Consider the following 24,591-nt stretch of genomic DNA (forward strand, 5'->3'; position numbering starts at 1 on the left):
GAAGGAGTGTAAGTAAGAGCCTGAAAAAACCACATTTCTCTAAAACTAAACATTTTACAGTTTCAATGGGAATTATTTCTGTTTGTCGCCCATAAAAAGTTGGAAAAAAAAGAACAATCTTCAATAATTTTTAGAGATTATTACCCATGAGTAAAAACTAAGTAAAACTAAAATCGAACGTATGTCAATGGAACATACCCGGTATACAATGGAATTCCTACATTCAATTCTAATTCATGAATTCTTTAAAACGTAGAAGTAAATTTTTAAAACTTCCGTATCGATGTAGAAAAATTATTTTTTTTTCTCCAAAAAAAAAAAAAAAAAAAAATATATATATATATATATATATATATATATTTTTTATGTTTAAGTTTATTTATGCGAAACGCCCGTGGGCTTTTCATTCCCTGTATCAACAATTGTTCAGTAGCGAAAAGCAGCTTCGGTTGATAGAAGAATAATAGACCAAGTTTTATCTACAAGATGTCAGCAACTACTTCTAGCATATTGAATAAACAGGTGCTTTTTGAGGCCGAAAATGATACACGAGCGTATGAAATATTTCACGGCAAATGGGCAAACAGCCAGAATTTCATATAACTCTCACTAAACCACCAGCGTCAAACTCATTATCATATAGAACACATTTTTTGAGCATATTCGACCTCACTCTACTTTTATAATCTTACGTAAAAATTTTCATATTTTCATAAAAACAAATAATAAAGAACACTAATCACACATCATCTTGCATCGTACATTACAGGTGAAAAAAACCCACAAAAAAGCCAATGAACAAATACAGTTTTGGTTAGAAAACAAACGTTAAGGTATTCGAATACTTTTCTTCCGCACTTTTTTTATTAAAATGGAGTGAACTTTAATAGCATTTTTTGACAAAAAGTGTCTCAGAATGCTAAGAACAATAATAATTTTCGGATTACTCATGCCATTTTTCGTGAAAAAGTCATTTTTATGTCTAATTTTAAGCAAAATTCCTATAGCATTCGAAACACGTTTACAAAAAAATTCTATAAGTGGAATGTTTTGTTATTTTCACAGTACATTCAGCCAGTGATGATACAGGCTATGTGTGTGTATGTGCGTGTAAACCAAAATTTAAAGGATTGTATTGTACGTTGAAAATCTTGCTACTAAATCTTGCTGTACATGTGAATTTTTTGAAACTACATTTTACATATCATCTATAAAACACAGTAATGAGACAAATACTTGTGATAGACCTTAGATTCTGGTTCATAAAGATATATGGCAAAATATCATGTTAAAATTATGCAATGATATAGTGAATATATTTTTTAGAAATCATGTTTCCAACTCAAATAAAATGTAAAGAAAAAAACAACATTCTTCGTAAAACACATTTAAAGTTTTATTCAGAGATTACTTGATGTAGAAATGCAACACTAAGGACCATGATAAACACGCTACTTAGTAGCATGTGTATGACGGGCCTAAAATTGGCTAAAACTCAGTTCTTAGTTTCATGTAAACAAAATAAGGCCTGTTTTGAAAGTAAAAAAGAAAATCGATATTTTTTTTCCAAAATGACGTTTTAAACGCAGTCGGACACCTTAATAAAAATATAAATAACAATTTTTCATTTAACAAAAAAACGGTTCACATAAATAATATTCATGACACATAAATATGAAAAATAAAATGTTTTCTTTATATAGCACATCAAATTCAAGGGAACAGATTTTATAAACACCTTCGATTCCCATTTTGTAAATTTTCCTTCAAAGAATGAAGACAATGGTAATCGGCGTCTGATATATGATATCAAGGGGAAAAAAAACCAGCACTGTCGTAAAAGCAGTATGTATACAGTACACACAGGTAACAATGAAAAAGCTATTTCACATCGCAGCGAAATAAAGGAAAAGACTGAAATAAATAAAAAAAAAAAAAGACTGCGCCCCCCACGAGATTAGGAAACAGAAAAGTAAACACAGGTTTGTTTGAAGAATTCGTGATAAGCTTTCTATGAACCATAAAAACGTTTTTCTTTTAAAAAGACGTTATTTCTTTAAGGAAAAAACTGGCGTATGTTCATTCAGCCTTTGGAAATCAGTCTCAGCAATAGCAGGCTCCCTATCAACGCCATTTTTTTTTTCTTTCAAAAGTTATGTATATTTTTCTTTCCGAAATCTTCTCTGTTTTCTTATTTTTTTTTAACTATTTCTCATTTCTTGAAAGAACTCTTTTATTGCTTTGAACTGTTGGATTTTTTCCCTTCAATATGCCCTTTTTTTTTATCTTTTGCTCACTCTCTCTCTCTGTGATCTTTTCTCCTTATTTTCTTCTCCCAAAAGACTCGTTCATTTGCATTTTATATTTCTCCTTTCATTTTGTTTTCTTAACAATGAAGTTCTTTGAGTAAGCCTAATCATCAAAAATGAAAGTCAAATTCAATCTTTTTTTTTTTTTAAACTTCCAATTTTAGCTTTTTTTTTGATTGAAAATTTACTGAATAATCGTCTTCATATACAGTCAAACCTCGTTAGCGTGTCACCCGGATAACGCACCACTCCGCTTACCGGGTCACTTTTATACAATCCCTATTATCTTTAACGGCATTCTTATGTTACGAAACTACTGATCAGGGCCGTGACTAGAGTGGGGGGGGGGCAACTGCCCCGTTTGGCTAAATTTAGGGAGCGGCAGTTTTATAGTTGGGAACAAAGAACACCATTAAAAAATTATCGAATATCCGGCTATAGGATAGATGAGAGTGTATGGGAGGCTTAAACAGTATCATAGGTCCTTCTGGTAAAAAGATATTCTGGACAATACCTAGCAGGAATTTACACACACTCGAAAACATGATATCAAATTTCGTTATCTCATTGTCATAGGGCTACCTATGCACTTTGCTGTTATAAAACTAATCATTATTTTTAGTTTTTGTTTATACAACTTAGTTGTTATAATTGTAATTTTGATCATTACTAGTCAAATAAATTTAATTTTCATTTCTTTCAATAAATTCTGGTGGTCTTGAGCTATTATTTTATTATTACTTGAATAGTTTTAGCATAAAACTATAAAAAGTCTAATGCAATCAAAATGACCCTATCTTGGGCTTTTACGAAATTTCGCGATCGTGGGATGACAGGAAAAATTTGGATTAATAATGTAAATTGATATAATTTACTCGAATCTATAAATTTCTAAGTTGACCTCGTTTCAGTAACAATCAGTTCGTTTTACGTTCATGAATTCATCGATAGGGAAGGGGGTGACGAGTAGCGATGCCATGGCCTTCTTTGTTTGTCGAGGGTCATTCCTATTTTTGCTTCCCCAAGAGTGATCACTTAATGAAGCAAACCTCGTTAGTGCATCACCCGGGTAGCGCGTCAATCCGCTTACCGGGTCCATTTTTGGAAATCCCAATTGTCTATGGGGTTCTAATGGCATTAAACTTTTAAACTCCTGATAATGAATCATCCCCACTCAGCTAAAGGAGCCATTTTCTGTGAAAGCACTCTTTCGAAAATTACCATTCAAAGCAGAAACTCTTCGTACAATATTCATAATAAGCTCAACGTTCACTCTTTTATCACGTCAAAGATCTACGTAGCATTTCACAAGCAGAAGCCACCGAAGCCTAAATTCCCCCAGTTTTCACTCCAGGCAATCGAAAAAAGTAATATTTTGTGTTGTTCAAATTCGTAATTATGTAGCAAATAAACATTAATTGATTAAGGAATACTCGAGTGATCAATTTTCTTGACTGAACTCGTTTGAATAACTAAAACTTGTTTTTTTCTGCATGAATGCATCAATAAGGAAACAGAAATCAACGCGACCATGACTCACCCCATTTAACGAGTCACTCTGCTTACGAGGTCATATATGTGGTCTCCCAAGAGGTATGATTGTATACAAGTTGTCCTGTAAGTGCTAATGCGGACTTTATCTCATCAACCGTTTGTGGTAGAGGTATGGTTTCAATTTAAAAAATGTTCAAAATTATTCTGTACCAGATTTGAGAGTGAGAATACAGTGTGTCACAAAATAAAAAAAATCTAAATTTTTATACGGTCCCTTTGTCATTTAACTTTCAATCAGAAAGTGGTTGCCCTGTATTTTCTGAGCCCAACAAAAAATCCCATGTTTTTAACTGCAAGTTCCACTGAGATATTTTAATTCCAAAATCGCAGAAAATGTGTCTTTTTCCCAACTTTTCTCTGATTTTTGAATTAAAATATCTCCGTGAATATTGCATTTAAAAACATGGGATTTTTTTTGTTGGGCTCAGAAAAGACTGGGCAACAACTTTCTAACTGGAAGTTAGAGGACAAGGAGACCGTATAAAAATTTGCATCTTTTGTTTTGTGGTACACTGTATTGTCACTCTTAAAACTGGTACAGGGTAATTTTTGAACACGTTTTTTTTTAGCATTTTTTTAAATTGAGAGCCTATATCTCTACGACGGACAGTTGATGAGATAAAGGGCACATTAGCACTTATAGGACACCCTGTATACACAAGGTGTAAAGTCAGCCTTTATCTTTTGAACCGTCGGTGATAGAAACATACTTTCAATTGGAAAAAGTATCCAAATAATACACCATTTTAGATATGTCATCTATTTTACTAGGGGCCGTATATGCAATGAAATAGAAAATTTATTTTCTTTTGCATTCTTCCCGTGTGCTTTAACATTCGATTAGAAAGTTGTTGCACGGTCTCTTATGGGGCCAAAGAGGAAATGCCATGTTTCTAAGCGCAGTATCCAAGACCTCAACTAGATACTTTGTCACCCCGGCAAGCCGGAATTTTGGCACCCCTTCCGGTGTTAGGGTCCAGCGTCCGGGACACGAGATCTACCTGCTCCCCTCTAGTTGCGGTCCTGGCAATATCCACTGAGATTGAAAGTTAAGGGGGAACCATCTGAAATGTAATTTGATATGCAATATGATCGGCAATCCTGATCCCGATACCGTTGTAAGTTTTCTTCTCCTGATAACATGTTTTCCTCCCTTCCGTCCTATCAATCAACTGCCGGTGGGTGGAGTCAGCTTTTGTTCAAAGTGTGGTAAGAGAAGGAGAGAGAGAGGGTGTTTGCCGCTTCTCTTCGTGGTAGTTATACGTTTAAGCGTACAGAATAAATAACAGAAAACGATAGTTTTTTCTCTTTCTTGTTTATTATTATTATTTTGTGGTGGAGGAGGAGCATATATGAGCTTGCTCAATCCGAAAAATATATTCTTTTTGAAAACGGGTGACAATTTCTAGAAGGTTTAGTCATTTATATTGTAGCAGTTATAATGCGGATCAGGAAAATTTTAAAACCGCTTCAAGGATTAATGAACTGCGACTGGAAAAAAAAGTTTTGAATTTTTTCTCGCGTTTCTTCCATTCTTTCCATGCTTTCCCCCATTTCGCACGATTTCGCACTCATATATCTCAGATAATGTAGCACTTTCAAACACTGAATTTGTTTTTGTTGGGTTCTGAAGAGACAGGGCAACAACTTTGTCATTAGAAGTTAGAGGACAGAGAGGCCATATAAAAAATAAATTTCGTATCTTAGTACACATTCTTTCTTTCAAGGCAAGCACAACTCCGGTCTATCACCATGGACATTTAATTTATTTATTAATATAATTTATAAATTATTAATTAATTTATTATTTAATTTATTACCGAGTGAGTTGTGCCGGAAGCGTGAGTGTGTGTACCTAACAGTCTGAGTGCGTATATAGTGTTGTGTCTGATTTTCAATGCTGCCATCTACATTTCAGAAGTGAAGTGAGTGGAGTGTATTGATTGAATATTTATACCATTGTAGACCTGTTGCTCTCTGTAGTACACATACTGCTCTTAGTACATTTAAAATAAATGGCATATAAAATGGCTATGTTAGTTGGATACTTTTTCCAATTGAAAATATGTTTCTCTGTCACCAACGGTTCAAAAGAAAGAGGGCGTTTAAGGGCATGACTTTACGCCCCGTCTATCTACTTTCTGACTTACAAATTATGTTCCGTTCCGAGTACCGGTAGGAATTTGGAAAACCATGACTTTCGAATGTGACATTTTATCTTAAGGAAAATGGGATGTTCAGATAATTATCATCAATAGCCACCAGGCTCAATAATTGTCAAATGATTTGCCGTGGCACTCTCCGACCAGGAAATTCACTGGTTATGTCGGGAGACATTTTCAGGAATGAAAGTATTGAGGAGCATTTAATGCAATGATTCCTAACCAGCGTGAGTTCAATTTAGAATGTTGTGAAGTTCCTCGAATGTAAAAGTTTGAAATCTTCATTCTAGTAGTAAAAATATCGTCCCCCAAGTGAAATGTCACCAAACTGGAATGAAAAAAGGTCAGTATAATGTATTCGGCAAAGTATGATTCAAGATGAAGCGAGTTGATTTTACGAATCCCCCAGAATCGTTCTATCTTAATATCAGAAATAAATTTGCTCGTGCAGAGGGTTACCAGACTTTCTCATTTTTTATGCCAAAATTTACATAAGCGTCCTTGTTTTTACACTTCATATCCCTTTTAGCTCCGTTATCTAGTTTTAAGAATTATTTTTTATTTTTGTTTCTAGGTCAGAAAAACAATGCACTACGAAATACAATTATAAAGTATCCCATTAAAATTCTATGTAATTAGTATTAAAGTCGATTCTTGATTCAGTTGGCAAACAATTATTGTTCTTCAATGTTGTTGTGGCGCCATCGGTTGCAAACATATTTAAGTGACGCTGTAAAGGGGGTCCTCATTTCTATGTTTCGGAATCTGTTAATTCTACTCGAACAAACAAATTTGAATGTGACACGACAGTTTTTGTAAATCTTATTAGGGAAATTGGAACTAGTTTTTGCCAAATATCACTAAAATATAAGATCCACCGATTCTGTCCAAATGTTTTCGTCCATAATTTCGAAAGTTAGTAATCGGGAGAGGGTCTGTACACACATATGCTCAATACACATTATTGTAAATCAATTTACTTTTCCGGAAACATCCATTAATGACGAACCCTCGTATATAAAATAGGGCTTCATTACGTTTTACGTATAAATTTCATGTTGTTAAAACTTTTACCGTTCCAATACAGCATATTTGAATCAAAATTGAAAAATATCTACTTAAGAGGGCAGCTTAATTGAAATAAAAAAGGTAAAAATTGAATAAAATGGGGCATTAAGCATTAAATTTCTAAGGATGTATAATGAATGAGTGGTTCAGAATCGTTTTACATATGGTCGTTTGATCTAGAGTTAATAGAAGTCGATTATTGACGCTGATAATATGCGGAGAGTTTCTAATTCTAATCCTTGGAACATACTGATAGGAGCTGGAATACTTTTGTGAACATGTGTGAGTGAAAAACTGAACTGAAAAGAGCTTCTTGATCCAATTACTGACAGTTACCACGTGTGAAAGTCTGCCAGTTGTCGAGTAATTTGTATTACGTTCTCTCTCGTTTAATGCTTATCTAATTCGCATCAGAAAGCCTTTCAGCCATTCTCGATCTTTTCTTGTAGATATAATCAAATTTCACTTGTACTTAAATAGATTACATCGAAAAATGGATTAAAAATAAGCTGTTATTTTGCTGACATTCATCTTAACCAGAATAATTGAGATATCCTATTTTTAAATAATTTCTCCAGGTGATTTGAAACAAACTTATTTCAAATCGATACAGCTTAAAAGATTTAATTTATGTTTTGTTTGAAAGCATTGAGTTCTATTTCGATACTTTGAAGATTTTCACTTGAATATATATTTCATAAGCGATAACCGGTTGCACTTTCGAAAATTTGGTGTGATCAAAATACTGTACATTTATTGTCATACCTCAAGCTGTATACGAAAAGTATTTTGGTGCGCACAAATAGATCTCGTTTAGAGGGAAATTTACTGATGTTCCATTGATATGACGTTTCAGATTTGGGTACCAGATGGACCGCACTGTACCTTCAAGAAAAACTTTTATGTTATTTTCTCAGAACTAAAAGATACAGGTAGAGACCAATCGGCGCGTGCTAATAGATCTCGTTTACTGTCACAATATATCTTATTGATATAATGTATGTTCACGCAACACACAAAGGTTTGGGTACCAAACAACGCGCCTTCTAACTTTTTTTTTAACCTGCACGAACCTGCATGCACAATTTCGACATCTACGCGTAATGACAAAACAACATTATACCTTATACAATTCTTCTGCGCGGCAAAAACTCTATGCACCGAAACAGTTTTAGCTGTGTGCAGTAGAAGGCACATTGGCACCACAGACCGGCTTTACCGTAACGAAAACTTGTCATGCTATATATGAGGAAATACATAGTGTAGAGAGAATTCATTGGTATCTACAGATAGATTGCTTATAGGTAACGATAGCTCTCGATATCTTATATATATGAATGTGTTTTCAGGTTTGGTTATCAGAGCGGCAATATGACGCTTAACGGCGGCTACATAAGTAACTGCAAGCTTGCATGTTCGATTTTTTTGCACAATCATGCTTGAGCATGCGTCTGTAGGATAATTTTGCTCAAGAATTTTGATTGTATAAGTGATTTGAAGATTGAATGAATTTTGGTTACACATGCTTGTACCACAGCCGCTCTTGCGCAAGTGAAACTGAAGGTGTGTACCATGCAGGTAGCTTGTAGAAGCTTGTGCCAGTCTCAATCTTCAGTGAGCTCTGCTTTGCGTTGGTACTTTTTATTGGATGTCTTTCTTCGATACACAAGGACAAAGGCAGACAAAGCAAGCGCATCATCACCTGAGCTCGAAATATTTCAAGTACAGACTGGTTCTTGTGTAAGCATACTTGTACCGTGTAGGGGTCGAAAGGGAAATTATGCATGTTTGTGCAAAAAGATTGAACATGCATGCTTGCACAGTTACGTGTGCAGCCACCTTTAAAGACATATTTACGTTCAAAGACACAGACATCCAGTTTTTGACGTGAACATGCCTTTTAAATCATCTGACTGGATGCTACTTCACAAAACACCAACTCTTGCCACATCGCTGTACGCAATTTACTGCTATTTAAATGAGTTCGGTTGGAAATGAAGGTGCCATCTATCGGTGGTTGTCTCAAGCACGTTAGGGAATATATCTTATCTATATTCTTCCCCTGGTTCGAACCTGGGACCTGATGGCAACCTTTGCGCGATGGTAGACGAGAATCTTACCACCACGTCAATCGGGTGCATCTGACATACTGGGAGCATTCGCAAAAAGTTGCGCGATAAAATTCTTTAAACGCTCATATCTCAGTATTTACCCAACGCAAGCCAAAAGCAATAGTATCATCAGATGTATATTGCAAAGACAAATCATATATGATATCACTCCGGTTTTAATATCTCTTCCCGTCTGGGAATCAGATCCGCTGATCTGATTCGTAACAAATTGTTTTTTGCTATATCTCGAGCAGTTCACATTGAAAATAGACGACATTGGTATCGTTTATCAGCTATTCAAAAGATAAAGCCGATCATAATATTATGTCAGTACCTACCACGCGATTCAAGCCACAAAAAGTATTCACGTCAAAACTTGCGACCGTGTCTACCACACAGCCTACCTCAAATTTTTTTGAGCTCGATGAATGTTATGCAAAGAGAATTATTCCACAAGAGATGAATTATTAGGATTTGTAGTACTGCATAAATAATATCAAGTTACAAGAACAGCTCAACCTTCAATTACATTAGAGTAAAAGGTTCACACACACACAAAAGAGCAATTCTGCATCATTATTGCAATACATTCATTCATTTGAATTTATCGAGAAGTAAAATTGTAGCTGTTGAAAAAAACGTTTCGAAATTTTAGAAAAAAAAATATTTGAGTATTTTTAAAATTCCTCCAAACACGTCTCAGACATAAAAATAGAAACAACTGACATTTCCAGACTTTAATCTGGCACAACCGCTGTAAGTGTGAACACGTATATTTAAGACGACTGACTAACTTCGACGCACTTTTTTTTAAATAGTGCAGTTTTACAGAAAATGTGTGGTTTAGTCATAATACGATAGAAAATAAGAAAATCCAGTGAAAAATTCGTGAAGTATTCTGGTAACTTTTTGAGTAATTCTTTGTTCTCGTAATTAGTTTATTTTCAGCACTGACGCCAGATATTATACTAAAAACTGAAGCGTATATTTCAATAGTTTTAATACTGTATGTTGCTACGATGGTTGTCTGTGCGATGAACTAAAACTTTTGAGGTGCTTTAAATATTTCGTATGTGAATTTTTATAAAAACGTTCAATACTTCATTTTCAAACAGCTATAAAATATTAAACTCTGTTATATATAACAAAGTACTCTCTATAACAAAGTTCTCTGTTTGTTACACAACATATTGTCTGAAATACTGTTGAAAAATTTCATGGAAATACCTTGCATACTTTATGAGAAATAATGTAATAAAGTAACAAATAAACGAATAAAAAAAAAACGCGTTTGAAAATTATTTGTTGCTTTTGAAACTATTGCTCCAAATGATTTATCTCCACCATAACTTTGTTTGTATTAGTTGCATTTATAAAAATAAAGCAGTTGTGGATCTGTGAAATATTTCAAATAAATTAATAAAACAATTTTTCACAATTTTTACATTATTCGTCTTTTGAAGGTAGCAAGTCGCATTAAAATCGAGAAAAAAGAACGTGAATTAGTCTAGAAAAATTTTGTTTCTCATGAGCCGAGGTAGAATTTATTCTATAACCATCACACACATGAGATAAGAGTGTAAGAGTTCTGTTTGATCATAGATAAATACATAGATATGTCCGAATCGCCATTCACTTTGTCTTCTATATCGATAGAAATCCTTCAGTTTATTTTTCCATTTGAGACTTGACTTGAAAATACCATCAGTGTTAAGATAAAACGAAGGATGAGCACCTTATACTACTTTCTCGATAGCTCTTGTCCAAAGAGGAGAGGCATATAAGCCGATTCTGTTGCAAGATTCCGACATAATCCGACCATGAAGTCAATCTGACAGGTAAACATTATCGCAACAGCGAAGATAAGTACACACAGCTCTTACTAAATAAATAGTTTTATTTTTTTTTTCTTCGACGGAATGGTTGAAACATTTATAGACTGTCACACTTATTAACTAACTGTAAACGGATAGTTTAGAATGTACTTATTACGTTTTGGTTTCGATCGATATAGTTTTTTAGAGTCCTTGAATTTCCACCAACTGGTATTTAAAGGTTTGAAGAGTTCTGTTTTTGTGAAAATAATTTGGCAATATACCTATTAATTTTCGTTATGTTTTTGCCTGTTATCGGTCAATACAAAATTTAGAAGTCATAGAATGCCACGAGAAAAAAAAAAAGTGAATTTTTGTTTTATCTCTTACATTTACTAATACACTTCTTATTTTAATGTATAAGGATAATTTCCTATGGCAACGAAAATTACGAGGAAAAGCGGATGACCACGTTTTGAAATAAGCGATTTGACAAGTCATTAACATTTCTCATTTTGGAAACTAACGCTGAAGGGGAAAAAAAGCGTAATGCGTTTTGGCACTGCTTATCGGTACCGCCCGGGTGGGTGTTGCCCAAAAAGAAAATTGAAATTGTCTAAAAAAAAAAGAAGATAAAATCTATGGTGACTTCAGAGAAACGCAATAGTAAGTAATTCTACGTTACGAAATAATTCATGTTTCAATACAACCGGTGAATATGAAATCGTCATGTATTCCAATTTTGGTACCTAACTGAAAAGAAGAGCGTACGCATTTTTTTCTCAATATAAAAAAATGTAAAAATATTCTGAAAGGATTGAAAATATTTTTCGCGTCATGAAATGACAATATAGTAGATGGGCGCTGTAAAAAATAACAGGAAACTATTATTCGAAAATAAATTATTCGATTCGTTACATCGGATCTGATTGGGAAAATATGGATAATTTCGCTAAAAATGATATTGAAAAATTCGAATGGCGGTTGTTTGGTGTAAAAAGGATTTTGTCAAAATAGCTGCCAAAAGGCGTGGATAATTATAATATATTTTGAAAAAAAATATTGATGATTTAATTGTAATAAATGTGCATTTCATACCATTGATTCAGTCTCATTCATTCATACCATTCATTCTTAGTTTCACCGCATGGCAATTGTTATGCAAGATTAATTAGCATAAGCGCATTGGTTCGGATCCTTCCCTTGAAATACAAATCTTTGTCTCGGATGCAATAGTTATGAATGACGGTTTAAGCATAGAAGGTACTAACTAGAAATATACCACCATTTCCCCTGCTTTGAAGCTGCGGAAATGTATAGTCCACACATGCAAATTTCTGGTATTCATCTGTATCAATACTAATGAAATATTGAAATGCAGAAGTTGTTGATCAAATTAAAAAAAATTATCGATTCTTCTATTAGCTTATCTATACGCGATTAGTTAAATTCAAAAGAATTACTTTTTGTAGATTATTTTTAGACTTGATTCAACTATTTATTGCGGGAAATTACTGTATGCATCAGATTCAATTATATAAATATTCATCTTTATTAATCGACAATGTTCAGTTAAAATCAGTAAATATTATGGAAAGTACACAACTTTTTAGTTGGAAACATACATAGGATTACTTATAGCGAATTTAACACTTTTGAAGATTCATTATATCCGCTTAAACTCACACTATACACTTATGTGTATAGTGTGAGTTTAAGATAATCGGACGGAACAGAAAATTTCATTTGTTATATCCGTGAGCTCACTATAAACCGGGTCGCTACAGTGAACTTCGATTGCAATATATTTATTACATCTACATACAGTATATGAAATACTAAAATGCAAAATCATCGTGAATTAATGGAGCTTTGCGTTAACTAAGTTTCGGGATTAATAATCGCGTTCGTGATTAAAATAACCGTCGTAACTATTCACAGAAACATGAATAATTCGATTCTGAGATTGGTGAAGCAAAGACTTGATCTTAACTGATTTCATGTGAAAAGTATTACCAACGATGTTAAAAAGTCTAAGATTATTCTAGTTCTTTCAGCGATATTAATTAGAGGTAAGAGCGAGAGAAAATATATTATTTTAATAAGACGTTTTTTGATAAGATTAACACACGTAAATTTCGAGAAAAAATGTTGTGAATATTTTATGAACTAGAGGGGTTTTGCATAATAGTATTTAACTAAAGATGTTTCGCAACCAGAGTAAAAATCTATGCTGCGCTCAAAGAAATTTATTTTCAACGCGTTTCTTATTTTTTGGTTAAAAACTAAGAAAGACATTTTAGATCGTCTTAAAAAAAATCTTTTCCACCTAATAAATTTTTTTTCACGGATATTATCTCTAAAAGAATTGAACATATTTTTGCAGAAACGTACAGAAGTTATTAAAATAAAATTTCTAAAAAAATAAATAAATAGATAAAATAATAATAAAAAAATGCACCAGAAGGAGCTTTTTAAATTAGCTCCGGCAAACATCATTACAAAAATTCAAATACAAAATAAGGGTACAGAGAAAAACAATTCCAGAACAACCATTATGAATTATATTGATTTTTTATTAATTTTTGTTATTTTCGTTTGAATTTCTTAACCCCTTATGGTCCGTTGTATATTTAAATGCACGTGTCAAAATACATATTAAAAAAACCCACTACAGAGTAATTTCTTTTATAAAATTTTGGTATTTTAGAAAGTACATTTTTTATATAGTCTAATTTCAGTACAAAATAAGTCTATATAAGTGCATTTCATTTTAATCTAGAAAGCGTTGATTCGTTGCTGATGTCATATTTTGAGAGCCGATGAAATTTTAGTTTTGTTCAGAGATTTATAAAATCACACAAATTGAAGAAATCGGAAATAAAATTCATTAGAAACCATCGAGGGTTAAGGATGTTATCGGGACTTTCTGAAGGAAAGAAAGGTTTTTGTATTTGAAGGATAAGATGGTCGATGACGAAATTATGCACAAAATTAGACGTTTTAAATATTTGTATATTTTCTTCAACATCATTTGAAGTTTTGAGCTATTGTGTGAAAAAAAGGTAATACCTCATAAAGAAAATCAAATCATGTTATACGTTGAATGAAAATATCTCTAATGATAAAAAAATATAAATTAATTATAAATATAAATTAGTCGTTAGATTTCGTTTTTTGTTTCATTATTTTTTCTTTTTTTACGAAACTTAGATAACCAATAAACCACATTATTTCAAACGTATGAACATAACCTTATCATTATGTAGCAGCGATCTATCTCAACAACCGAATCTACAAGTCTTTTCTCTCAATCCATTTTTTTTATGGCTTCTTCCATAAAAAGATTGGTATTTCTCTCAAGTCTTTTGTTCATTGGTTGGAGCTCACTAATCACCATCTAATGTGATTTCATCGATAAAAATTATCTCTGATTGAGGGAAGGTTAAAGAGTGGATACAGCAGTTCACCAAAAATGGTGGAATACCTGTATACCCTCATGCCAGATGCGCCATGGGAAATGGCGTTTGAATGTTTACCCATTACTCTATAAAAGTTATTTTCTTAAAATATTTTGTAACATGTGTTTCAGTAGGGATATACTTTCAGTTTCAGGTAAAACGTACATAGCAAAATAAGGTATCCAACCAGCTGGTAAGAAAAAGGAAAAATTTGCATATTTATGCTACTGGCATGCGCGGAACGATATGTACACCTCCGAGCATATTTACATGGTCGATACAAAAACAAGACATCTTAAATATTTTCATATTTTCTTGAATATCATTTTAATTTTTAAGCCACGGCAACAAAAAAAAAAAGTGTCATACTTCGTAAATAAAAATAAATCATTATATACGTATGTTGAAAATATTGCTAAGGATCAGAAAAATGAAATTTAGTGGTTAGATTTTGTTTCTATTCGTTAATTTTTCTCATTTTACGAAACTTGTATAAAACCACAGTATTTTAAACGTATGATTATAACCTTATCATCATGTAGCAGTGATCTATCTCACCAGCCGAATTAACATGCCTTTTCTCTCGATCCCTTTTATGGGGGGTTTCTTCTATAAAGATTGCCATTTCTCCATTTCTCTCATCTTTTTGTTCATTCGTTGGAGCTTACTAATCGCCATCCGATGTGATTTCGTCCATAAAAATTATCTCTGATTGAGGGGAGGTTGGGGGGAGGAATACGGCAGTTAATCAAGAATGGTGGAATATATGTACACCCTCGAACCATATTTACATGCATACTCTGATGGCCGATTTCATTTCCTCATTCGGGCGATTGACCATCGAAGCGTGAGCGAAAAGCGAAAGTGTTTTTATCGCAACCCTCAGGAAAACCGAAGCATTTTTCCCCTGCTGATCACGGAGGCGATATTTGAGCCTGGATTAGTTGAGATCTGCTGACTTTCGCCTTCAGAGAGCTGCTGCTGCAGTCGATACTTTGCGAAGAACAGCAAGAGAGAGAAAGAGAGAGAGAGAGAGCCCCGGCGGCATGAGCCTGGTCTAGAAAATGAGAGAGAGAGAGAGATGGCCATGAGAGAGTGTGCAAGGCTAGGCTCATACCACACTCTCACACATGCATCTAGACTTCGGAGCAAGTCAAAATGTTCGACGCTAGCGCCGTCTTTCTGGGGGCTGCTTCTATTAGAGAATGAGAGAGAGAGAGAGAAATGGTGGGCGGATGATGGAGAAAACGAGATGTGTGCACGCGGGATGCAGCACTGTCTAGGGCATCGCTCCAAACGATAGACGGGAGAGAGAATTCTAGAGTCATCTCCGAAGCAACAGGCTGTCGTGCCATGGGACTACTAACAACGCGATTTTCAGTTGATCAAAAAACCAAAATTGTTGATGACGTGAAAGATATCGCTTCTATTGCTATTATATTAGTTTCGGTCCAGAACAGCTAGCAGTTTGTTGAGCAACCTCCTCCTTGTCACCACATACAACCAGGGGATTCACCTGCATTCGGCTTGTTGTTGCAACTGTCATCTGAGGTAGTTCCCGCTCATCTCGTTCTGTTGTTGTTGTTTTTTTTTCTTTTCCCTTTCTTTTTTTTCTTTTATTTTTTCGTCTTAAGAAAACTTTCTTCGAACGTTTTTGTTTAATTTTTTCTCTCCATCGATGACGAATGTTGTTCCTATTTTACATAAATGACACCAGGTATGTGCTAATTTTGCCCAACTCGTATTTTGAATTGTTTACGAACTGCTATTTTCGAAGAAAAGACACATTATGTAGGACATGTAAATGATATAAACATAATTCGGAAAAATGAATGAAACGAAAAGAAAAATCTCGAAAAAACAAATATGTGTTGACTGTGATGGATTGATTCTCGCACGCGCAGATATGAAATCCAAGCCGTCCTGTGTATGAAAGTGTAAATGCATCCAATATTTGCGTATATATATATTCACTAGAAATCGATTTCAAAAACACACGAGAAAGAAAGATTAAGAATAAACATTAAAGGTGTGATGAGTAAACTTACCGCAAGAACTATTATCTTCCCGTAGACGTTTATTCCGCGAATCGCACCTGACGGTGTGATGTTGTATTATATGAAAATAATTAAATACATATAGTAAAAAAATAGTAGCTCAAAGGCGGACGGTGTTTAAGAGAGATTTGTACAATATAAAATTTTATATTTATTAGTGTCAGGCCTTTTTCGAAGTATCCGTTCCGTCGATACAAGCAATCAATGTCAGTTGTATTTTCATTGTGAATTTCAAGAGTGCAATATTCTTGCGTTAAAAGTTATTTCTCCCTCAAGTATAAAGAAAAACTTCAGGATATTCATTATAGACATCGATGGCCAGTCGTCCACTGATGGGAAACAGGCTCAAAATCAAACAGAAACAGATCTGTCTTCCGTCTGAAAGATAAGAAAACAAACAAAAAAAAAATAACTGTAATCAAAGGTCAGAGAGATTTTTCTATGTGATATTTTAAACCGTACCGCTGCACTTGTTAACGTTTTTTTGCCACGATTTTTCATAGAAAGAAACGTTTTACAGAAGATTAAGATTATATCAGCTTATATCTCGATTTCTAAGCTGCTTTAATGGAAAAAAAATGATATTTTTGATGGATATAAAAATTTATCGTCCTTCTAAAACAAATTTCTTTTACCTCAGTTGATAAATCATTTAAAAATAGCTACGAGTTTGTGTATGTTTTTTACCAGTCAACAGAAAACAACAGCGTCGTACACAGAAATGATAACATATCTTGAGTTATATTATATTTATTCAACGTTTCTGAATAATTTAGTGAAGCCAAATAATAATTGATCTTGGTTGTTTTGCCGCAGTCAAGTCATTTTCGGTTTTTTTGTTGTTTTTTTAAATTTGTGGATGCTCAGGCAAAAATATTTCACACTGACTTTTACCAAAACTTTTATTTGCATTTTGATGTTTTTCGTGCAACGTACGTCTTCCGAAAATGCAATGAATAAGTGAAGTATGTAGCGAGATTATTACAGCTATATAATTATTAATCTCTTCCATTTGATATGATTGAAATATAATGATAGAAAAGAATACACTGAGCTATCAAAAGAACTTTCATCAATTCAAGTAGTTGTTAAAAAGTGTATGGAACATTAATTAATACCTACGGAAAGAAAATTTACATTCGCAAAAATCTTTGAGAAAAAACTAGAAAGCGAGATGTGAAAATCACATATGCATGCATTATCTATATCTGCTAAGCTGTTTGAGTTTAGAAACATGACGTGAATATCTATGAAGATATCGTCAGGAAGAGAATGGTTTTTACCAAACTTCAAAATATGTTTTTCAAATAAATTGTTTCTAGAAACGAAGATAAATTTGCAAATACTCTTCATGTCCATTCGCCAAAAATTTTCAACCTTGTAAACTTTAAGTGTTTTACATATCCGTATAGAAGAAAAACAAAAGGTCCTTTGATGTTTTCCGATGTGTGTTTGTTGAACTGTCCCACTGGTTGAATCCCTTCCCTTCTGTGTATTGGACACTTTCTGGTGGATGCCGAGTCGATGCACAATTACGAAAGAACTCGCCCCACAAAACAGCGGAAGTTATGGACCTGTTTTCCTGTGGTTATCTGCCAGTAAAAAACCTTCCGTCGGTTAAAAGACGGAATCTTCGTCATGTACGGAATGGTATCTTCCCATTCTGGGGCTCGACCCCGGAACAAGACCAGACGATATACAATTCAAACTCCGACCGAACATCCTGCAACTGCAGCTTTGCGCAAGGAAAAAGTCTCCTTTTGTCAAAAGGTGATGAACTTTGTCAAAGAAACCTGGTATGGAATGACCGAGGGAGATGGTAAGTCTATTTTTTTTATGTCTTAGTCCAGTAACAAATTTTATTAATACAGTAATATCCCGGACTTACGCGACAGGTGGAACCAACGATAACCTCGTAAGATGAATTCGCGTGAGTCAGGGGTACTATTTTGCGTACAGAGACTTATAAATACTAGTTGACTGGGATCAAAATTCCGGAAAAACACCGATCTCTCCCTTTTGATAAAAATTACAATAGAAATGTTATTATAAATGGAAAGTAAAAAGTTGTTTTGATAATGATGGCTTCATAAAATCTGCTGCTTCGTGGCCGAAATCAGATCCTTAAAAAAACTCATCTTTCCTGAAATCTGTGCAATTGAACTTTATGTGTAGTAAGCTTCAATGGGTTTTTTAAAAATAAAACGTATTGGTTTGGAGGCGGGAAAAAAACTTTCCCTTGTGAGTTGAAATTGAGTATGAGTTGTGGAGTCGCTGAGCTACCATGGCAGCACTACACATAACAAGCATAACACAAAAACTAACTTCATGTTAGGTTCACAACACGTACACGCACATTCAGGCATGTGCCAATTCGTTAGAAATTCCGTGGAGGTGCATGTACGGTTGAGTAGTAGTCTGCGAAAATGGCAGATGCCGCCCCAATACTTGGAATAAAATTGTCAAAAATCACGGCAAAGTGTTCCTCATCTTTAACCACTTCCCTAGCTTACACTCTAGACTCAAAAATCAGATTAATTCAGTGCTTATACCGTTCTGAACCAAACAATTCTTACTTGATTATAACTTAATTATCCCTTCCAACTCAGCAAATATCCTGCAACTAGCTTGAATTTGAGACGTGCATTTTTCGCAAAAAATCACGTAACTCGGGGTATTATTGTATTGCACTATGTAACACGATTTTTGTTCTTGGTGAGCAGACTGCATTTTCCAATGACTTGCAACTTAAAAAGACTGATATATTTAAAGTAATTCTATGCCTTAAAATTTGGTTTTGCGATCAGGAGAGCGATTTTTTGTTATTTTATAAAGTGTAATCCAAAAAAAGTTATTATTTCTGAATTTAAATTTTAGTTTTTTATGTAAAACAGTTTAATGCAGTGTGACTCGTATATTCTGAAAGTTATGTTTCGTATTTAATAAATGTTATTTGTGTAAAAACCTTTGTTTTTGCAATTACACGCTTCATACGTATCACCCAATCCACCCTTGGAAAACAACAAATTAAACCCAAAAGTAAAGTTTCGGGGGATAAGTGTAATCTGTGTAACTGTAATAAGTGTAAACTGTCATTTTTTTAATTTCTATTCAGACTAAAAAAAACTAAGAAATAATTATTTCTAGCCTGGAACAACAATTGTTTTGGTTACGCAGTGTTACAATGAAGAACGGGGAATACTAAGAACTCCTCAAAAAGTCCAAAACCGATATAGAAGCTTGAATACCTCTGTTCGCATGCTTTACGAGTTCATAGCTGATCACTGCACTAACAACTATCTTTAGCTTGTAGAAAAACATGAAAATCCATACAAAAATATAGTTTCGAATGTTCCTCCAAATGACAACATCGCATCTTCCATGTTCCAAGAAAGAATGGGTGCTAAAAAAAAGGAGCACCTTTATCAAAGAATTCTCGATTTGCAGCATCTGCATAAGAAAAAAACATATCGGAGAATGTCGTGGAAATTACTTTTGGGAGTTAAAACGTGAAGACGAAGTGTGCATGGGAATAAAGATGGAAAAATTCTTAATATTTTTTAAATTTAAAATTTTATTTATCTCTAAATTAATTCTCTGTTAAATTTTTAGATACGTGACTTGAATTCTAAAAATTATTTACAGTTTTTAAAATCAATCTGTGTTTATAAAATTCTTTTTTTTTGTCATTTTCATTCTCAATATTCCAGTCACTCAAAAAAGCCAATGGTAAATGGCAAGTTCACAAATTTACACTACCTCACCACAAAACCAAAGTGTGAATAAAATAATCATCATTTTCATGATTATTCAGGCCAAGCAAACACAGAAATAACTTTTACCCAAGCACGAAGAAAGTTTTTTTCTTACATAGTGTTGTTATACTATTACACTTCCGAAATAGCTAAGCTGAAAAAAATATATTTCTCTTTGTTTGATAATAATTCTATTATGAAGAAAATGAGAAAAAAGGAGTAGAAAATGATGTTGAAAACATATTGAATATATTTGCATCTTAAAATAAGGTTGTTGTGATATACAGGGTTCAAAAATTATAGGAAAACAACATAAATGCGAGAAACAAGAGTTGCCCGTTAGATTTTGACGAGCTTTCTCAATTCTTCTACATTTCTTGAATTCAAATATCACTGCGAATATTGCACTTGGAAAAGTGGAATTTCTTTTGTTAGTCCCAGGAGAGACGGGACAAGAACTGTTTAATAGGGTTTTGGAGGAGAGGGTGTCCGTATAAAAAGTTTGTTTTTGTATTTTAACAACTATGCGATTCCTTGCAATATGAATGACGTATACGAGGTCTACACGTTATTTTGATACTTTTTCTAACTGGAAGTATGCGTCTACGATCAACGGTTCACCACTAAATTGTGGCCCAGGGGCTTTCTTTACAACCCTGTATATATATATCACAAAAGGTGCGTTTCCACAAGATCTTAGAGTAAAATCATAAAAAATCAAGAAATATAGGTAGTGAAAAGTAATTTATCTATTTTTTCAAAGTATCTTTGCCCAGATGACATGCAATGGTCCCATTGTTCAATCCTCTTTTCAAAGCAAGTAGAAAAGGCTTTTTTTTTCAAAGCTGTCTTAGTGACTCCTACATAGCCGAAGTGATAATTCTCTCACGGAACTTCTCCTTGAACATCGGAAACAGCCAGAAGAACCAGCCACCCGTATGGTGTGTAAGATCCGGATAGTAAGGGGCATGATCATAATATTGCATTTACATATTATGTATTGAAAAATTTCTTACAACACATATCGAGAAAGTGTCGTGAACTGGTAAAAGTTCACTCTCTCTGAGGCAGCTTTCAGAAAAACCCTTCTCTACTTGCTTTGAAAAGTGGGTTGAATGTTTTAAACTATTGCATATTATCTGAGGGTATTTATCAGTTTAAAAAATAACGAATTATTTTTTCTGCACTAATAATTTTGATTTTTTAAGATTTTACTCGAAAATTTTATGGAACGCACATGTATCTTTATTAAATTTTTTGCCCCATGTTAAAAATAATCTGTAAATTGATTATTACGTTTACAGTATCTTCCATTACGAAATTTTGAAACCTTTACCGTCAGAATAACATAAAAAAAAATATAATGTGTAATAATAAATTAAACTTATATATTCTATGCTTTATTTCCGATACCTGAAGAATACAGTCGAACTTGGTTAATTCGAAGTCCAAAGTCCCTGGGAAAAAAATTGAACTATCCAAATTTCGAATTATCCAATAATGTATCCCGAATCTGTAAAATGACTAAAAATTGCTACTTAATCATCAGCATTCACATAAGATAATTATTATTAATTATTAATATTTTATCATCAGTTACGAAAGTATTTCCAAAATTTTAATAATTTATAATTATAATATACACAATTGATCTTAGCTAGATATTTTAACATTAAAATAGATAAAATACTTGAGGGGAGTTCGAATTATCCAAAATTCGAATTAACCAAATTATACTGTGTATCAATAATAACATATAATATAGTCACTAAATGCATGAAAATTTAAAATTTTCAATATTGCACATGCGATTTCATTATACATACGGTATTTCGAAACCATGTTCCACCACATAAATAATACCTTTGAAAATTCGTTGCCACGAGATGAATATGTGCTCATAATTGTGATTTTGAATAACGAAAACTCTATAAAATATTGATGAATAGATTTAAATGCAGCGTTTCAAGTAAATGCCATTGTAGAGCTAGGTTTTCAGTCTGTGATGAGATTTATAAACTTATCATTTTTGGAACTACAGCCGTTCTGTTTGAAACGTCCAGAACAGATTTTAACCACCTTGGAAGCGTTGAATAAAGTAAAAAGTTTTAATGTAAGACCATAAATGGTTCAACAGATTCTGCGAATGCAAGAATGCTATTATTGCATTATGTATATAACATATGATATATTTGAGAAAATAATTTAAAATATAATGAGAGAAATGCATGAGCGCTTTAAGAGTTGCTTTATCACCAAGCAAAGAAATATTTGTTCCAACATTCATGCCAGCTCAGATCTCATAAGAAATGGAAATGAATACCTTTTTCTTGAAATAACGCGCATGAAAACTTTCCGGCAAAATGCCAGTAACATTAATTTTAACAATCACGTAAAAAATAAAAATAAAAATGCACATTTTTATAAATTAAAGGTAAGGCAAGAATTTATAATTTTTCAGATGTTTTTTCAAACACGCGTAATCATTCTTGAATAATTGAGATCTCAGGAGAGCTAAAAAGTATGAAACTCTGGAACAATAGTGCTGATTTCAAGAATACGAATGAAACTCGAAAAATAAATTTCAAGAATTTATGTATCTATTGTTAATGAGTTCGAAGGTATATTAGATTAACTTAAAAAAGAAAAAATATATTTCTGAATATGGCCTAAGTTTTAATTAACAAAAGATCCGTAAAAATATATAAAATTTAAGATACGGTTCCTAAATAATAGAATACAATCTTTTTCTTTTGAATCTTTATAAAATACAAAGTAGAAGCAACCATGAAGTCATGAAACTGAAAATTGCTCGCAATATGGTCTTGAAAACTTGAAAGTAGAGCAAATATGGAAAGCCTTGCTGTCAAAACGGGAGTAATATTTCAAACAGAGCAGAAAAAAAAATCCAAAATATACAAAAACAAAGCAACCATGTTTACTGTACACCATTAACTTTCTTCCAAACATCAGCTCCCGGAGATTTATGCAGAAAAGCTCTTGTAAAAACAAATGCACTTTTCAAGGCTAGATGGGACCGAGGTCGTAATTTTCGTTGGATGGTCAGTTTATGTCTTTAGATGCTGTGTCGCGAACGGAAAAAAAGAAAGCGGTCCGACAGAGACCATTTCGAGGCAGCCGATGGCAATAACACCGACAAGAAGGCATTACGCTTGCATCGTCAAAGAGAAAAAGACCGAGATAGATAGACATCGCAATTCAAAGCTCATATCAAGTTCAGTTAGGGTGGCTGGGCGGGGGGGGGGCCTTGACATGCGTGTGTGATCCTGAATGACGCTTCGTGGAGTGGGAAGAATAATACGCATTCAAATACACATCCAATGTCCTTGCTATCTTTGAACATGGATATACGAAGCATCGAACGTCACATTGATCACTAAAATCCAAGGCGAAACACCCTCAACTGTCGAATTCACGAAATAAAAGTAAACTACTCCACATTTAAAAAGTTCTCGTCCATTTCTTCGAATAATCTCTCTTTTGGATATGTAAGAAATATTTGAATTGCCTTCATTCTGAAAAAAACAATTTGTTCGCATATATTTGCCTTAAGCCAAGACGCTCAAATATAGATTAGATAATAAGCCAATTTAGATAAATTTCCCATAGAAGAGTTTTAATCGTCATGGATTCAACTACAGAATTGGATTCTGGCATTACGAATCTTGAGATCTTGAAATTTCAATGAATAAGAAAGGTTTGAAATATCAATTAACTACTATATATTATATTTAAAAAAATAAATTTTTCACTTTATTAAGATAATAAACTAAAAGAACTGGATTTTGCAAGAAGCATTCGATTATATTTATAAATTGTTGCTTCCTCGAAGTTAGGAATCCAGCTGAAAAGTACGAAAACATTACGTCATATTTATTAGGAACGTTCACTTAGAAATACATATTTATATTTACCAAATATTTCTAGAAGTATTTGAAGCATTCTCATACCAAAAGCTTTTAGTTCCGTTACGTAATCGAAAAATTGTCTAAATTGATTAATTTTAAGAATAGGCCCTTGTGTAATATGGTAATTACGTAAATTTTTATACATTAAGCGTTTATTATCTCTGACATCCAGTAAAAATGTAACTCATTTTATCACAACTGGATTTAAATATTAAATTACATTACAATTTACCCTCTACCTTCAGTACTGTACTTCAAGTTTATTAATATATACATGTGTGTATATAAGAGTTCTATTTCTCGTATTCTGTCGAAGCCGTTTTTATCTAAAATAACGTGAAAATCTGCGTATTTCTTGGCAATGAAGGAGA

The 24,591-nt window shown here is 33.3% G+C and overlaps 1 protein-coding gene and 1 long non-coding RNA gene across 3 annotated transcripts in view; one reads left to right on the forward strand and one right to left on the reverse strand.

Moving 5' to 3' along the window:
- The window catches only part of LOC149085448 (A-type potassium channel modulatory protein KCNIP1-like), a 209,016-nt gene that overhangs the window by 95,271 nt on the left and 89,154 nt on the right, over positions 1 to 24,591 (forward strand). The window contains exon 1 of one of the 2 annotated variants that reach the window (XM_089233465.1): positions 16,911 to 18,355. The exons of the other annotated variant lie outside the window; for it this stretch is intronic. Within the exon in view, the coding sequence (XP_089089591.1) occupies positions 18,175 to 18,355 (181 nt within the window). The 5' untranslated portion in view covers positions 16,911 to 18,174. Of the gene's footprint in view, positions 1 to 16,910; positions 18,356 to 24,591 lie in introns of those variants that run through there. 2 annotated transcript variants of the gene reach the window in all.
- The window catches only part of LOC149085450 (uncharacterized), a 38,559-nt gene continuing 30,752 nt past the window's right edge, over positions 16,785 to 24,591 (reverse strand). The window contains exon 3 of the long non-coding RNA XR_016192849.1: positions 16,785 to 16,914. This is a non-coding gene — a long non-coding RNA (uncharacterized LOC149085450). The remainder of the gene's footprint in view (positions 16,915 to 24,591) is intronic.

Source organism: Pholcus phalangioides, unplaced genomic scaffold (assembly GCF_987345545.1).
Source record: "Pholcus phalangioides strain wild (caught in Gottingen) unplaced genomic scaffold, Ppha-v1.0 ptg000007l_1, whole genome shotgun sequence".
Taxonomy (NCBI): domain Eukaryota; kingdom Metazoa; phylum Arthropoda; class Arachnida; order Araneae; family Pholcidae; genus Pholcus; species Pholcus phalangioides.